Source organism: Nyctibius grandis, chromosome 2 (assembly GCF_013368605.1).
Source record: "Nyctibius grandis isolate bNycGra1 chromosome 2, bNycGra1.pri, whole genome shotgun sequence".
NCBI classification, from domain to species: Eukaryota; Metazoa; Chordata; class Aves; order Nyctibiiformes; family Nyctibiidae; genus Nyctibius; species Nyctibius grandis.
The window spans coordinates 5,856,961-5,875,141 of NC_090659.1; the positions used below are offsets into that span (position 1 = coordinate 5,856,961).

An 18,181-nucleotide genomic window follows, 5' to 3' on the forward strand; every position below is an offset into this window, starting at 1 on the left:
GCGAGCGGCGGGGCCGGTGGCCGCCATGAGCTTCCTCATCGACTCCAGCATCATGGTCACCTCCCAGGTACCCCGCTGCTGCGCGGCGCGGCCCCACCCGGCCTGCAGGGGTGAGCGGGGCCAGGTGGGTCTCGCCGCGGCCCGGCCCCGCTCGCCACCCTCCGGAAGCGGCCGTTGGGAGTGTGCGGGGGGGGCGGGGCCTGCGGGCGCGCATGCGCACCTGCCGGCGCGCGGGGCGTGCGGGCCCGCGGGGCAGGGGGGAGCGCCGGCAGCGATGGCGTGAGGGCCCGCTGCCGCCCGCAGTGCTCGGCCCGCTGCCCGGGCCCCGCCTGCTGAGCGGAGGGAAGGACTCCTCCGCGCCTGAACGCGTTCACCATCCGCTGCTCGGCAGCAAAGGTGGAAAAATCCCCCTCGTCGCTGCAGGCTGAGGGGTGTTAGGCCGCTGGTTTGTGTCGCTGTGGCGGCCCGCCCTTTCCTATCGCCTGGGCTCCTAAGGCAGGAGAAGATAATGTGTGTGCATCTCTGGGCTGCTTCCTGAGGTGTCACAGTGGCCGCTGCCCTCCTGCAGTTGTCAAGTCAGAAGGTGTGAAGAGGTTCAGTAAATAAGGCTGTGGGGAATGGACCTTTTCTTGTAATACTGCATCATTTCCATAAATATGTCTTTGTTGGGACAGACAGGAAAGTTCATCTTGCTATTCTCTATGTAGTACTTAATTTTGTTTCGGCTGTTCTTCGAGAAGGCTAATCATTTGTGCCTTCTACCCCTGGTTTGCTGCTGAGGAGTTTGCTTGTTTACAACTTTGGAAGATTTTTCGTGATCTGCTTTAAGGAATTTAAAAAGACACCACTAAAAAGCCTCCTTCTCCATTGATCCGTCTGTAATTAAGCACTTCCTTCAGCTTTTTCCTTCTACCATCAAAGTAGCCTTTCAGCTAGTCTTTATTTTACACCAGCTGAATTCACCTAGGAACCCTTTAAAGCATTTCAGGTCATCCTATCTTTATCATTACGAAGTGGATTGTGGTCTTAACACACTTGAAACTTATTGTTTTGTGGGAGGAAATACCCCCTTCTTTTTCATTAACTTCCTTTCCTAGTCGTCTTGTCACTGTGTTCTCTTCAACCTTCCTCTCCTCCTTGCTACCCCACTCCCTCCTCAGTAGGCATCTAAATATAATTTCTTCCTCTCTGCCTCTGTGGAAACTGAGGTGGTCCAACTGTTTGCTTCAGAAGGGGAAGGTTCTGCTCCCTCTTCACTTCCACTTTGCTGCGCAGTCATACTGTCTTATTTGTGCTATCTCCAGTATTTGTTTTAAATAAGTTTAACTGGATTGCAGAGGGATCTGATAAGCTTCAGAGCTGGTGTGAAATTTTTGTCCTCTAATGAGGAGGGATGAGCTGAGGAAAGAGGACCTTTCCCCTGTCGACAGCAGTTGGTTGTCTTATACAGACTTTCATGCCCAACTCTCTAGTTTTACTGACACTTTTCAGGACAGCTTTTGGCCATTTCATAGAAGTACAACATCCTCCTACTTGATAATGCTCTGATTTTTGCTCCTATCATTTGCTTTTCATCTTAAGATCTACCTTATCTTGTTGCTTTTCCTTCATTTGTGATGGCAGCTTTGCATCTTCCCATCATCTTCAAAAGTACCAAGTTAGATACTTAAATCGCTTCATTTTCTGACTTAACGTGTCACATTCACCTGCGGTGTCATAGTGTGAACTCTTAAGATAATGTGTTTCTGTGCTTTTGTACAGTCCCTAACACAAGGCAAATCTAATCTTCATATATAACTCCCTCTGTTATGATTCTACTTGATTATCTCCTCATCTCTTTCTTTTACTTTATTTACTTTCTTCTTGAAGCATTTGTCCCTACCTTTTCCTTCCTTTACACTGTTAAATGTGCAATTACTTTATGTAAATACCACTTGCTTATCATACTTCTTTGACTTATGACCTGTAGGTAGGAGGTTTGTGGAATGTCTTACCTTTTTCTTTTTGCTATCAATTACTCCCAAGGCTGAAGTCCTCTTCAAACCAGTTTTGCCAGCTGTTACCAATCACTAGCCCTCATTCCTATTTCAGTTCTTCTTTTAAGGCAAATATGTTTGATCATCCTTGCCCAGCTTTCCAGGTATTTTTGTCAGTAAATCATGTTCTTCTGTTGCCTTTGCAGCTGCTGGGATCCAGTTGCTCCTCATGCACAGTGGAATCATCCACAATGATTCCTGCATTTTTGTCTTTGAAAGTTTCCTGTCTCCACAGGGGGCCAGAATGCTCTGGCCTTTTCCATGTGCTCTTGAGGAGAAGTACTGTCTTTGTCCCATGCTTTCTGACATATACCAGTTTGTCTCTTTACTTTGGTCAAAACTACCTTTATAAAAAATATTTAGTATCTTCTGAATTCTCTTTTTGCTTGGGTTCTTCTAAATCATTACACTAATTTTCAGTCTTCTGAGGAATAGATGGGACTACCCATGGAAGGCCTGACCACCCAGTCTCCTTTTTCTGGCTGAAGATGGGTAATTAGAGTTTTGACCTCATTGCTTAATTTGTCATTTAACTCATCTGCAAAATAGCTGTGATATTAAGTCCATCTCCTCAGGTGTGTGTTGAAATGTAACTAAATTTTGTAAAGTGCTCTGAGAGCCAATGAAATGCAAAGCGTTATTGGCTTGTCCTGCTTTACCTACCTTTTCTACGTGGCTTTCTGCAGCTCCAGATTGTGGTTTGAGGTGTTCAGCACTGCCTTTTCCTTACCTTAGAGATGCTTTTAACACCTTTCTCCCACATTGCGTTGGTGTGTAACCAGATCTAGTGTTAAGACCTCTCCAGAAAAATCAAATGCACCTCTAGCCTTAAAGAAACAGTAGATATTTTTATAAAATGTGCTCATTCCTAGAAGATGTGTATGTTGTGGACATTCAGGTGTTTGCTTCCATTACTGTGTTTCCCATAAAACCAGTAAGATTTAATTCTGTAGATTAGAAGAGTGAAACAAGAAACAACAGTGCCAAGGATTCTGGCAGGCCAGGAATTGAGGAATTCTGAGAACTTGGGAATACAAAGGTGGGCTGTCTTGACTGGATCTTCCATGAGGTCGTAGCCTTCTCTGTCTGCTACACTTAAATATTTAAAATATTATTCTCTCCATGGTACTGTGGCAAATTTTAATCTTTTGTGGATCTTGGGTACTTTGGCCCAGCTCTTTTCGTTCCATTTCCTTCATCTATGATCAGTAGAGAAGTAGCTTTTTATTTTGCAAGTTGCTGGATACACGTTAAGTGCTTCGTCTCTTCTGCAGGTGCTGTTCTTTGGATTTGGGTGGCTGTTCTTCATGCGTAAGCTCTTCAAGGATTATGAGGTGAGAAGGAGCCTTTCATTACAATTCTGTATCTTAAAAATTACTCCCAATTAGAGAAGTAGTTTTGAAACTGCATGTGGCATTTTCCTCTCTTTAAGCCCTCTTCTCTTATTTTTAATTGTCTCTACAGTTACTTTCTTTCTAATTTCCTCTTGTGCTTCTGTTTGAAAGACTCCTAGATGTCTGAGGAAATGGGTTCTTCTGGGGCCAGTGAAAGTTTCCATATTGGCTACTGTTAAATGAAAAAAAAGTGGAGGAGGTGCAGGGGTAATAGGAAACAGTTTTGCCTTTTGCTTGAGTAAGCCTGCCTGATGTAATGGTAAGATTTTTGGGACAAAATCAAATTCAGTGGTTAACTTTAAACTCAGTGAGGTGTGTTCATTGTGGTTGAATTGTTTGTGAGGATCAGGTGGGATAAAACTGTCGTATCTGCTTATCCCTAGAGGGGTATGAGAGAATATAGTCTAGGTCAGAGTCGCCTTAAGTGCAAGCCAAATTCAGACCCGAAAAGTATTTCTGATATGGATCTTATTTTTAAATCTAAGGTTAAGAGCAAAGAGCTCTGTTAGCAAGGGTCTATCATTAGTCAAGTTGACACAGGGCATTGCACGCTTGACACCCCTTCTGTGTAAGGCATCTCTGTTAAATGTGCCAGTAGCCACAATCACTGTAATCCTGAGTTTGCCCTCTGCTTTCTAACAGGCTGTTGTAGATAAAGGGCAAGCCTTGAAGCAAGAAACCCAGTTGTGTGCCATTGTACCTTGTGATTTGTTTTTATTACCTGAGGGGTATCAGCATGCCATTCTGGGAATGGAAATGCCTGATGTCTCTGGCTTGTTTTCTCCATTGCAGGTGCGACAGTATGTGGTCCAGGTGATCTTTTCTGTGACTTTTGCCTTCTCTTGTACCATGTTTGAACTGATCATCTTTGAGATTTTGGGAGTGCTGAACAGCAGGTGAGTCTGGGAGCTTACTCAAGGACTGGTCTGCCTTGTGTTCAGCGGCTTCAGTTCAACTTCTAAATGAATGGATTAGTCTTGGGCTAGGGAAATTGTGTGAGAAAATTGTCAACAGCTCCACAAAGATACTTGAGCAGCAGGATTTGTTTATTTGACAGAACGTGAGACTAGAAGCCATAAGCTCCTGATTTTCCATGCAGTTGCTATTAGTGTGGTCTAGGTCCTTAGGGCAAGGCTTTAGTCTTTGACTTTCTCCATTTGTGCATTTTAAAGAAGAGGTTTCTTTTATGAGAGTATTGTGAAGCTTCAGATCACGCTGGAGAGCACTTTTCAAACGTTAAGGACTATAGAAACTGTAAGCACTAGTTTTCCTGTAGTGGTCAGAGCAGCGAACAAGATGTGGAGCTAATTATGGAGTGAAAACTACTTCTGTAATAATAGGGTATTTGTGAATCAAAGGCACATCCTCCCTTGACATAGGCTGAGGACTTCTACATAAAGGGGATGTGAAAACTGTCTACTTCAGAAGTCAGTAGGAAAGAGAAGATAAAACAGTAACACGCAGAGGCTGGCTGGGTTTCCTATTTATTCTCTGTCATCATGCTAGTATAAGAGAGCAGTCAAAGGAGTTGAAACGCAGGAAGTACAAAACTGGTGAAAGGTAGTGTTAGTTCTGACTGGATGTTATTAATCTGTAGAGCTTGCAGCCAGAGAGATCACTGAGGAGAATGCTTTTATAAGCTTCAGTAAAGGGCTGGACATCCATATAGATGAAAATATTTGCTTCTGAATTAGCCGAGAAAAGGTGACAAGGATCCTCAAAATTTCTCCTTCCCTGAGGCATAAAGAGGATATGAGTTAATGTTGGGAACAGGGCATGTATTTTTCTATTCAAGCTAAGTGAAAAGTCAGTTCAACCAAGATGAATCTCATCTGCGTTTGACTAATCTCCTTTGGTCAGAGCAGTACTGATCATTTTGGTATATATGTGTGTTTTTAAGTTCTTGCTTTGCATGAGACAACTCACTTTGAAGTGAAACATGTTGAATTGTGAACATAAAATATTTTTAATCTTTTCAATTTGAATTAGCCCTTTTTTGACTCAGCCACTCATTACAGAATTAATGACTGCTTATACTTAGTTTTGATTTACTGTGCAACTAGATGAGCAGTAAATCAAATGAATCGTGCTGCAACTGGCATTAGTCACCACAGAAAATCCAGTGTTTGATAAAATAGCCCCGTGTGTTTTTCTGGATAGTTTTTAATTTTGAAATACACATTCTTGAGCTCTGTATTAAAAACCAAAACCCCCAAATAAACAACCTCCCCAACCCAAATAACAAACAAAATCCAGAATATTCTATGTGCTAGGCCTATATTATCCCAAGTTTGATGTAGCTGAAAGGATTGCATTGACATGCGATTGTCTTTGAGAACTTTGTTGTATTATGATAGCTAATTATGAATACTAATCAGTATTCTGGCTTTATTTTAGCTCTCGATATTTTCACTGGAAGCTGAACCTGTGCGTCATTTTGCTCATCCTAGTCTTCATGGTACCCTTCTACATTGGTTACTTTGTTGTGAGCAATATCAGATTATGTGAGTACTTGGTTTATGGTAGTGGGGCTGCTAACTTGAGACTGTGCGTACAAATGAGAAATAACTTTTCTGAGAGAGAGCGAGCGATGTGTTGTCACTATGTCCATAGCTCCCTCCTTCCTCTGACTTCCTTCTGGCTAGGTGACTTCTCTTCAGAACTTAACGCTTTAGCATGAAGTGTTTATTGAGCAGTTAGGAAATACTTTATGTGACCCCAACAAATGCAGCTTTTCTTTTATGGGTTTTGACAAAGTTGAGCACTTTACAGTAGTGTTACTGGAATTTGTTCCTTTACAATTTTAAGCTTGCAGCCAGACCCTAGAACCCTTGGCAAGGCTGTGTTGTTTTGCTAGGGAGTAAAAGCAATGAGGCAGAGAAGCTCAGTGAATTACTCTAGAGGCAGAAAAGCTCAATAAATTACTTCTGCTTTTTTTGCTTACTACCGTCTGGGTGAGGCCTCTCCCATGCACTAATGGACATTTACCCTTGAGCTACTGGTATTCGTCACTCTTGTATTAAGCTTAGGCCTGTAGATTGGGAGTATTAAATGTGGAGTGTTGGCATGAAGATGAAATTTGCAAGTTTCACGTTCAGGTTCACACAAGAAAGACGCAGCTAAGTGATCCCCTGTTAGTAGTGCAGCCCTCTTCGTACGTCCGTGGGGAAGAGCCAATGTGGTGCGTTGCTCTTGCAAAGGGTGGTGTCTCGAATAGCTGGGTCTGTAGGAAGCGGAGGGGGGCATAGTGCCAGCTGTAGCTCTGTCAGTTGACACCTGTTTTGGCCACCTGTGCTCAAAGCAGCCTTTGGACCAATGTAACAATTTTGCAAGCTTGAAGAAGCCCTAAAGGAAGAACTTCTTTAAAATACTGTTGTGTTTTTTTTCTTGTCTCCCTTAGTGCACAGACAGAAACTGCTTTTTGCCTGTGTTCTGTGGTTGACTTTCATGTATTTCTTCTGGAAGCTGGGGGATCCATTTCCTATCCTCAGCCCAAAACATGGTGAGTTTCATATTCTTGCTGATTCCTTCCCTCCTGAAAATAGACTTTGTTATCTCACTTTTATCCTGGAGCTGTTATTATGTTATCTCAGCTCTACAGTTGGGACTGTAGAAAGTAGTTCTTGCAACTGCTCTGCTTTGAAATCTGCAATCTGAAGGTCGTCAGACTGACAGAAATGGGTGGATATAGTTTGAATTATTTGCATTAGTTTTCTTCCAGTACCACAGGAAAACTTTAGGAAAGTGAATAAGTCCTAACTGAACCTAGGGCATGTAAGAACACAGTGTACTTTTTGAGGACTTTCCTTCATCTCCACAGAAAGTTGATCACAATTTTTATTCACTCGTTTCTTTTCTTGTGGAGACTAATACTAATTTATGTAAGAAGAGAATTGACAACCAATCCTTCATCTGACTTTTTTCGGTCAGATTATTGTTTCTTGTGACTGAAATCAGATCAGTTCAACGTAGGTGGCTGTCCAGTTGGCAAAGCGTGTCAGGGTGCCTAAACACCAGAGCTGTGTGGACTGTAGCCAGCAACATGTCTGGCAGCGTGTGCTAGCTTTGGTACAGCTTCGTACACTGCCTGAGCCCAGAGGCACTGCAGTTGCATGGTACTAGAGTGTGAGCTGGTAAGTTCTGCTGGATGCCAGAGTATTTATGTGCAGAATTAGCTTGGGTATCTCTGCGTTGCAGTCATGGAACCAAGAGTATTTACAGCCTGAAGACACTGTGTGCACTTGGGTTAGTTTGGGTCCGACAGAGCTTGTTAACATGTGTGTAACTGTACTGAATCCTTCGGGCTCCTAAATGTGTCTTATAACACTGTAAGAACAGGACTGTTTGTCACCTGAGTTTCCTCTGTAACTTACGTTGCCATTGTCCTCGCACTGGAAAATTGTATATTGTTCTCAACAGGTGAAATTCAGTCAGTCTCACTCCAACTGGTGAATATTTCTGTCTGATAGATAACTGTCAGCTTAATCTTTCTGTTCTCTAGGAGGCTACTTTACTCTTTACTAACCTATAAGAGAAAAATTGAAGGTTACCAGCTGCTGTAGGGTCTGCTCACCTTTTCACCTGTGATCCTAAAACTTTCCTAAGAGAAAGTGTGTATCTGTGTTTTGTGATGGTATCATTTGCCACTGAAATACAACAGCTAGTGTATAGTGCAGATCCCTCTGCCCAGTGTTTCATTGCCAAGAAAAACATGTATCCACTTTGAGTTGCAGAAGGCGCTTGAGTTGGCAGAATATAATAACCCAATGGGAACCTAGCCTTGGGGTTCAGGTAATCCTCTTCAGATCACTGAAAAGGTTCTGTGAAGCTGCGTGACAACTGCAGATTTCGAGAACTGGCTGTGGGATGTTTTCTGTTTTTAACTGCTGCTTTACAGGGTGATACCTCCGCTTAACAGTTGTACAGTGCCTTATCCTACCAGATGCAGACATAAGGTTAGAGCAAAGGATTCTAGGTTTTTTTTCCTTGTTGTACTACAGGGGTGCTGCTGTCCTACATGTATGGACAAGGCTGCTGCAGGGCTTTATCACAGAATCACAGAATGTCAGGGATTGGAAGGGACCTCGAAAGATCATCTAGTCCAATCCCCCTGCCGGAGCAGGATTACCTAGATCATATCACACAGGAACGCGTCCAGGCGGGTTTTGAATGTCTCCAGAGAAGGAGACTCCACAACCTCTCTGGGCAGCCTGTGCCAGTGTTCAGTTACCCTCACCGTAAAGAAGTTTTTCCTCATATTTATGTGGAACCTCCTGTGTTCCAGCTTGCACCCATTGCCCCTTGTCCTGTCAAGGGATGTCACTGAGAAGAGCCTGGCTCCATCCTCATGACACTTGCCCTTTACATATTTATAAACATTAATGAGGTCACCCCTCTGTCTCCTCTTCTCCAAGCTAAAGAGACCCAGCTCCCTCAGCCTCTCCTCATAAGGGAGATGTTCCACCCCCTTAATCATCTTTGTGGCTCTGCGCTGGACTCTCTCTAGCAGTTCCCTGTCCTTCTTGAACTGAGGGGCCCAGAACTGGACACAATATTCCGGATGCGGCCTCACCAGGGCAGAGTAGAGGGGGAGGAGAACCTCTCTTGACCTGCTAACCACACCCCTTCTAATACAGCCCAGGATGCCATTGGCCTTCTTGGCCACAAGGGCACACTGCTGGCTTATGGTCATCCTGCTATCCACTAGGACCCCCAGGTCCCTTTCCCCTACGCTGCTCTCCAACAGGTCTGCCCCCAACTTGTACTCATACATGGGGTTGTTTATCATGTGGTGGTGGCCCAATTCAGACAGGTGGGATCCTGTTGTGGAGGGAGACGTGACAGGAGGCCACGTTTAATGAGCCCCTCACACTGCAGTGCCGTACCTGTAGTGTCTTTCTCGGCGTGCCCCACGCTGCTTACCTGCATGTACGGTGGTGTGCTGCAGCTGGGGAATTGTGCTGGCTAGTGGGGCCCTGTCGAGTACCTGCACTGGCATCCTGTGCCGGGGGTGCCTTGCCTGGGGATGGTGACGGCACTGTGCTGCAGCGGGGAAATGCACCATCAACCAAGGGCTCTGAATCAGGAGCCCTGGTTGGTCTGCAGCTTGTTTAATAGGCCTGAGCTTGGGACCTCGTAGTAGAAGGCAGGTTATGCTTTACTCAGTTACATACTTGTGTTCTAATAAAACTCTTATCTTTCTTTGAGTTGATAAAATGAATGTTTTATCTGACCTGATCACAAGAGTAGGGTTGCTGTGAGTGTTACGGGGAAGCATTGCTTTAACCAGTGGAATGTCATGTCGTTTGGAAGGCACCTCTGTTTTAACTGCTGCTGTCTGACAGTGTATGGGGCAAAAGGCCAGTGCATTGTAGCACATTCTGTGGCTCGTGTAAATCTCTGTGCAGCTGCACATGACTGAGTGTCTCGGTCTCCCTTTGTGAAGTCTTTTTGCCTTGTTTTCATCATTTATTCCCCTTCTCTGAAGCATGAAATGCGGCTTGGCGCTTGGCCATCTCAGCTTTGCAATCATGTAAGCTCCAAATGTGCTGTGTGCGGCAGCTGCTCTGTAACTAGCTCCCTAAAAAGTGAGTGATGTTTAGTAGCACATGGCACTGTATCCTGAGAAGACAGTTTGAGGTCTGTGTTTAATGGCTGAGAAGAATAAATGCAACTTAAGTGCTTGGTGTTGGTTACAGCACAGGCTTGATGTTCATGATGTATTACGTGAATATATGTTTTAGAGTCCACTTGGTGCTCAGGTGGAATGCCCTGTTGGTGGTCACCTCAACAAGGCGTGTGTGTGTCCACCAGATGTGTACTGAGCAGCCTGGAGCAGCATAAGCTTCCCATGCTGTCATAACTCCTATAAGCGTAAATTGTGGCTGATCTGGAGGGGTCACTTGTGATGAGAATTGACAGGATAGGGCTTCCTCTCTATGGTTCAGATATTTTTGGGCCAGTTTGCCAGGACTGACTGGTTTAGTATCTCTAATCCGGGTTATTGCAGAAGTGGCTTTGAGGAAGATGCCTCCTTTATAGTGTCTGGTGGATGATTCCGCATCTGGAATATTGTGTCCAGTTGTGGGCCCCTCAGTTCAAGAAGGACAGGGAACTGCTAGAGAGAGTCCAGCGCAGAGCCACGAAGATGATTAAGGGGGTGGAACATCTCCCTTATGAGGAGAGGCTGAGGGAGCTGGGTCTCTTTAGCTTGGAGAAGAGGAGACTGAGGGGTGACCTCATTAATGTTTATAAATATGTAAAGGGCAAGTGTCATGAGGATGGAGCCAGGCTCTTCTCAGTGACATCCCTTGACAGGACAAGGGGCAATGGGTGCAAGCTGGAACACAGGAGGTTCCGCATAAATATGAGGAAAAACTTCTTTATGGTGAGGGTGACCAAACACTGGCACAGGCTGCCCAGAGAGGTTGTGGAGTCTCCTTCTCTGGAGACATTCAAAACCCGCCTGGACACGTTCCTGTGTGATATGGTCTAGGTAATCCTGCCCCGGCAGGGGGATTGGACTAGATGATCTTTCGAGGTCCCTTCCAATCCCTGACATTCTGTGATTCTGTGATCTGTGTTCCCACCTCAGCAAAAGTGCTATCACTAATGTTTTGTTAATTTAGAACCAAAATATTGACTGGTAGTCCTCTCCAGAACTGTCTTAAGATAGCTAGAGTTTCCCCATCCCCGTTTCTAAGCATGGTAACGTGCTTTCTGAGGGAGACCTTCTACCTCTTTCTTTTCATAGTCCCTGTCAGTACTTCATACTACCTCTGGTCATTGCAGTGGGGAGGCAGTCAGATTCATTAAGCAGCTCTGTGAGTGTGTTATGTTGTGAAGGCACCAAGTGTGGAGCAGAGTGGAGACACCAAGGTTACTAACGCCGTGTTTTTCCTCTCTCAGGAATCCTGTCTATAGAACAGCTCATCAGCCGCGTGGGTGTGATTGGGGTGACACTCATGGCTTTGCTGTCAGGATTTGGGGCTGTCAACTGTCCATACACCTACATGTCCTACTTTCTCAGGTAACTGAAGCCTTGTGAAATATTTTGTCCACCTTTTTGAGATTATTCTGCTCCTTTTTCTGTAGCATTGACTCAAGTGGTTTTGTAACTTTTTTTTTCTGAATCGAACTGGACATGGCACTTAGTGCCATGATCTAGTTGACATGGTGGTGTCAGGGCAACGGTTGGACTTGATGATCCCAGAGGTCTCTTCCAACCTGATTGATTCTGTGTGTGATTCTGTGTGAACTATTGCCATGTCTACATGCTAGAACAATTTCCATTGCTGAAGGATATTCTCTTTAAACAGGCTTCTCTTTTCGTTGTTTCATGGGCACGTGCATATTTCTTCTGAGATGGGATAGCAGGCCTAATTGGGTGTCTTCATTTTGCAGGAATGTGACAGATGCAGATATTCTGGCTTTGGAGCGACGACTCCTTCAGACTATGGACATGATTGTTAGCAAGAAAAAAAGGTGAGAAGGCAGCAGTAGCATGAAACTATTTATTTCAAGGATTTTCTGTCAGTATGGTATAAGATCATTCTTGAAATTACTAAAATTATTAGTCCTGTCAGGGCTACGTGTTCCAGTGAAACAGGTGGCTGAACTGGGTTGAACTGTTGTGGTGTTTCATTCTGGCCTGATACACAACTTCGTGTTTTTTTTCCCAGACGTGCACTAATTAGTACCCTTTCTTACTGTGGTGGCACAGATTAGGCTTGCAAGACTAATTGTGACTCTCTGGTGGCAGCTTGACTAGTCTGTTAAAATGGGCACCGTTCTCTTCTGATGAGTAAGTGACCCGTAAGCCACCGCAGCTGGCTCTCTTACTGGGGGTTTCAGTATAGAAATTGGTTCATACATATGGAGCGCTCTCCTGCTCTGTGGATCTGGTGCTTCCTGGTCACAGCTGAATCAGGCTAGTGAGCTGGTGTGAACACAGCTATATTCTTGCCAATGGCAAGGTTTACATTATTTGCAGAATTGCAAAACGTTGCTAATTTGAATGGAGTGTAGTGCACAAGCATGCCATCAGGACTCTGCTTTTGTTGGGTTAGCTTATTCCATGTACCCTGAGTGAAAAAGCTACTTTCAGAAACAATGTCATTTCATTTACACTGAAAAGATTTCTGTCTGCTGTTACAAATTACATATTGCATGCTTTACTACTTGTGCCCAATAAATACAATTACCGTAGTCACTTCAAAGGTTTGACTGGCTGAATTCTCACAGCGGTCCTCCAGACTTTACTTTTGGCACACTGATGTTTTAATGGAACCTTTTAATGGGTGACAAGGGAACGTTTAGGTAGTCTAACCTTGCTGAATTAGACACCAGCATGTGTATCTGCTATTAGCATTAGCATATGAAAGTGTAGTTAAAGCCTAACTTTTTTCTTCCCCTTTGAAAATATTAAGTGGTGAACAAATGTTAACTCAGTATTTGTGGTCATGTGTGAGGTGGTAAGGAGTGAGAGAATTTAATTACTCAGGTTTAATTGATTTAATGGATTAGGAGCATACTAAAATACTGGCTTTGGAGTTAAAAGATATGGTGTAGTGCTGCTTCTGACTCTGTGCTCTTTTGTTCTATGCAGTGTTTTTGGACCTCTGGTCCAGGGAGGGTGATGTTGGGGTAAAAGTAAGGATGTCTGGGACTTGTAACTGACTAGCACTTTCTTGCCTTCCTATGGCCTGGAAATCTTCTGCATATAGTAACTTTCTAACTATTATGAAAAGCCACATAAAGTGTGTTAACCGCTTGGGAATTCTGCTGAGGTTCATGTATTTGTGTTTAAAAAAAGCCAAAAAACAAACAAACAAAAAAAAACCGCAAAAACTTTAGTCTCAGAAATGTGCAAGAAATAGCAGACGCTTGAGTTCTGTAGATTTTGTTCTCTTTTTGCTTTGAGGAGCAGTGGCTTGCATAATTGAACTATTTGCTCATATAAAGCAAAGCTTAAAAAGTAAGATTTGTATCAGTCCAAATGCAATCCAAATCATTTGGCAGAACAAGTGGGAATAGTATTTTACAGCGTAGGGTAAACGCTAGAGTTCTGTAAGTTGTCAGTTACTTGCTGGCCACCTTTTCAGTACTGCTGCTAACTCAGAACTTCTCAGTGCACACAAGGGTTATAAGGCAATAGAACATAAAGCTTTTTTTGTTTTCTTTGCTGATCTTGACATTTCTTCTCATCCCAACCCTTATTCATTCTGGGTTCCTTGTCAGTAGGAGGTAGTTGTTGAAAGTTGTTTCCCCTGATGCTTTTTGCCCAGGAATTATTGTTCTCTCCTGCCTGAGTACAATCAAGGAAAGCCTTATGGAGACTCTACGCTAAGGTTGGCAGGTTCTTTATACTCATCCTTGCAGGTATGACGTAACTAAGCCTCAGGTTTGAAATGCCCAGGTTCTAACAGCATTGCTTCGTTTTGCTTCATGTTAGAGTCAAATCAGGTTATCTGCAGTAGATATATCACTTATCTACACAGGCGAAGTGTGTGGTTTTTGCCTGTGGATCCTTTCTGTGAGGTCTTCAGAGCTCCTAACTGCTGTGTGGGTACAGAGATCCCTGTCACTTCTCAAAAGAAAAGATTTGCCTTTGTATACTTGTAGCCATGCGCCTCACCTTGGCGTAGCTGCATTTTTGCTGCAATGCTGTGGATCGTTTGGGATGGAATGTGTGAATGGGGTACTGGGAAGAAAGCAAGGATTAAAAAATGCAATTCTTATATTTGGCAGCTATCAGGATGAATTGAATCGTTCTAAGATCTCTGTTACTTGTAGTCTGTGGCCATATGTGCTTTTATGTGTGTTATGTGGGGTGCCCCGAGGGTGTTTCTTTTGCTGGATATGAAGGAGGAGTGATTTTTTTTTTCTTTTATTACACTGCTTATCAACAACATTGAAGAGGGCTCAGTGCCAAATGTAGCAATCCTGGCTGCAGCTACAAGAAAGGGCCTAAACACCGTCAAATCATGGATTGCCGTGACAATCCTATGAATAGTTTTCAGCTTAGCAGTGGATAACCGGCTCACAAATTTCAATGGGGAGAAATGTGAGGGAATGAGGCCAGAAGCCAGCACTGCTCGTGGGGATTATGCTGCAGTGCACGTGGGAGTGTGAAGGACAATATGCAGCTGCTGCTGTAGTGTTGGAATTAGCTTTAGGAGTCACGTTCAGCTCGCCTGAAGCGTCCGGTGCTTCAGTCCAATAATGGATTTCTGTGTTTCTGCTTCATAACAGCTTGTCGTGCAGCCCAGCAGTGAGTGACAGCATACCAGAGAGCGCTGCTGCATATCAGAGAGCGCTGCTGCATGCCATCTAGTGCTCACAGTTCTGTAGAGGAGGTGGATGTGCAGTGATAAAGAAGAGATGCGAGGGGAGAAAGGAGCATGAGAAGTCTTCCGATTCCTGAACTTGAGATTAGCACAGTCATGTGCTTTAGGAAAGGAAAGCGACTAATCATATGACTGAGAAATCCATTTGAATTTTTATTTCTAATTGGGTTTAAAGCCCTTTAAGGATTGAAGCAGGATCCTGAATGGAAGTCTTGGGAAGTGTCTCATTGAATCTAGCTTGATTAGATCTGGGCTCTACTCCAGAGCTAATCAAGATAATGTTATGAAGCAAGATTGGTGCTTAGGGGGGAAAAAAAAGGAGGCATCTGTTTGCAGTGAATTTAGTTTAACAGTGTCTTGTAAGGAACTGCTTTTTGGGTGTTTTTTTTTGTTTTGATTTTTTATAAAAATAATTTATTCCTAAGGACTTGTGTTTTCTCTTCTTTCAGGATAGCAGTGGCTCATAGGACGATGTTCCAGAGAGGAGAAGTGCATAACAAACCCACTGGCTTCTGGGGAATGATAAAAAGTGTTACATCCTCTGTTGCAGGCAGTGAAAGTATCCTTCATCTGCATGCTGGCACCTGCCTCTGGAGGGCTCCAGCTTGCTTCTGTTTTGAAAGGAAGAGTGTTAGTTGGGGCAGTTACAAAGCATTTGTGTTTCAACATGTTTCAGCAGTCTGAGCAGAAGGGTTAATGTCTCCTGGGAAGTTTGCTCTCTAGCACTGTGCTGTCTGACCTTTTGCCCAGGGTTTGGATACATAATGGTACTGTGACACAGTCAGGAGTCCTATGCTGCTGCCCTGCCCTATAAATGTGCTGTTGCATCACCATGATTGAAGTGTACAGCAGATTGCAGGACAGATGTGCACACTTATGGTGTCACATTGCAGATGTCTACCCCATCACACCACTGATATGGCAGGCCACCTTCTATTCTGAGGTATCCTCTGCTCATATGACTGACCTGCATGTGTATTTTGCTCGTAACTTGAAATATGCTTTTCCAGGATGGAGAACCTGTGACATACTTGAGCAAAGCAACCAGGTTGGCTGAGGTGCTGCATCAATTTACCGAGCCTATAGCTGGCTTTCTGGCCATGTTGGAAAGCTGTGAGAAAAAGAAGGGCAGGAAGCAACTTGTTGACCAAATAAATTGTTCCCATGATATAGGCTGGCCACAGGTGCTATAGCGGTGTCACAAAAAGGTGGATGGGAACAGGTGAACAGAAGTTGTTCTGTCCGTGTGAAAGGGGTAGAAGGAATCTGTTGGGAAGGACAAGGGTCTGTATTTCTCTGACTTACAGTTGACTACCAACAGTTTCTGCCAGACCACTTAATGTGGGCAGTTTGCATATTTAAGGCTGAGGACTCTCCCTGTCCTTTTCCACTAGCTGTTAAAATCAGAATTTGGCTATTTGACTAGACTCTTCGTAACAGTCACTGATCTCTTGGAACAGTTAGCAGTTTTGTTAATGAAGGTGATGTGAGAGTGACACATGATGATGCAATTCAGTGACAAGGGACACTGATCAAAGTGGAGCAGCAGTCTTCAAGAGCTCTGGTTCTATTCTGCCACGTGTTCACCAGACAGAGGAATAAAGAGCTTCTTGCATGACTGCCTAAATACTCTGTACTGCCTCCCTTCTTAAAATGGAGTAGTGTGCAATGTGTGTATCCTTGAGATTTCTTTGGGTGCAGTATTAACAAGGAGTGTTAAGACTGAATCAAAAAACTGGTCTGGATCAAAAAAAGTGGTCAAACTGTGCCCCTTGGGCTGAAGATGGGGGATGCTTTGTTTTTACTTAAGAATTTGTGACATATTCTAGCCTTGACTATGCTGGTTTGCCAGATCTGTCCCTTATCCAGCAAGAAGTGGATGCCCTAGAAGAGCTGAGTCGGCAGCTTTTTCTGGAAACCGCTGACCTGCATGCAACAAAGGTACATAGCAAAGTAACTGCCCAGCTGGGTGTTGAGATGCCAGAATAGTTTGAAAGAGAAGGTATGTTACAACAAATTGAAAGCTGTTCAGCAGGTAAATGTTAAAATGTTGTGACGTGGTAGAGTGAGGATCTGTTTCTTTAATTTGGGGTCTACATGGCAGTTTCCTTCCAGCTCAGATGCATACTGGTGTGTGTCCCTAAAGCTATTCGGAGACTTTTGAATGAAATTTTTGAAGAATTTCTTCTCAGAAAGGGTCATTAGACATTGGAAGGGGCTGCCCAGGGAGGTGGTGGAGTCACCATCTCTGGATGTGTTTAAGAAAAGCCTGGACATGGCACTTAGTGCCCTGGTCTAGTTGACAGGGTGGTGTCAGGGCAACGGTTGGACTCGATGATCCCAGAGGTCTCTTCCAACCTGGTTGATTCTGTGATTCTATGAAAACTTTTGAGTTCAGAAACATTTGAATTACAAGGGTTATAGAAGGATAAAGTTGTGTTTGCTACTATTGGTGCTCCATTAAAATTTTGTGTTGTGGGTGATTGTGGAAATGATATTTTTTTTTTTGTATTCTGTTCCCCCTCCCTGCTTTTGTGTTTCCAGGAGAGAATAGAGTACTCCAAAACTTTCCAAGGAAAATACTTCAATTTTTTGGGTTATTTTTTCTCCATCTACTGTGTCTGGAAAATCTTCATGGTACGTAAATGTTTTATTTAGTTTTATGTGGATGTAAGCAAATGTCACACCTGCATAGATTATGTTGTACATGCAGTTCATCAAGTAATGCTCCAGTTTTCTTAAAATCCTACTTCTGGAAATTCTGAAAGAAACTGGCCCTTGGCTGGAATAAAGCTCTGCATCTGTGTTTTTGTATAGAGCCTTAGACAAACAATTATTACATGTGTGCATTGTGCACCTTCTTTGATAATCTGACCGCCCCCTGCCCCTTTCCTTGGTGCTACAAAGTCAGAGTCATGCATGTGTCTCACGTGTAACAGTGAGGTGTGCTTTTTGTTTTCTTGTTTGAATGTAAATTCATCTCTTTCTTGCAGGCAACCATCAATATTGTATTTGACCGTGTCGGGAAGACTGATCCAGTCACAAGAGGAATTGAGATCACTGTAAACTATCTGGGAATTCAGTTTGATGTGAGACTTTATTAATTCTTACAGCCTTTTCAGTAATTCCCATCTTATCAAAGTAAAATCATACTGCTGATAGGGAGAGAGTGATAGAGCTCTGAGAATGTGTCTTTGACTTCTGACTTTTTGAGGAGGAAGGGAAAATGCACCATGAACTTTGCTTTCATGCTGATTTTACGCTGGGATGGTAACGTGGTCTTGCCAGAGAGGCAGTGATTTGCTTGTTTGTTTTGGGCAAAGGGAAACATGTAGTCAACTTGCTTAGATTAATACATTTATCTACAGAGTGATTACATTTGCCTGCACACATAGATGTTCTG

At 43.6% G+C, this 18,181-nt stretch overlaps 1 protein-coding gene across 2 annotated transcripts in view; it reads left to right on the forward strand.

Moving 5' to 3' along the window:
* GPR89B (G protein-coupled receptor 89B) overlaps positions 1 to 18,181 on the forward strand; it is a 22,841-nt gene continuing 4,660 nt past the window's right edge. The window contains exons 1-11 of one of the 2 annotated variants that reach the window (XM_068420421.1): positions 1 to 67; positions 3,311 to 3,370; positions 4,223 to 4,326; positions 5,828 to 5,934; positions 6,831 to 6,932; positions 11,339 to 11,459; positions 11,834 to 11,914; positions 15,228 to 15,337; positions 16,631 to 16,719; positions 17,323 to 17,415; positions 17,772 to 17,867. In XM_068420421.1, coding sequence (XP_068276522.1) covers positions 26 to 67; positions 3,311 to 3,370; positions 4,223 to 4,326; positions 5,828 to 5,934; positions 6,831 to 6,932; positions 11,339 to 11,459; positions 11,834 to 11,914; positions 15,228 to 15,337; positions 16,631 to 16,719; positions 17,323 to 17,415; positions 17,772 to 17,867 — 1,005 coding nt within the window. In that variant the 5' untranslated portion in view covers positions 1 to 25. The other variant, XM_068420430.1, reaches the window with a different exon arrangement.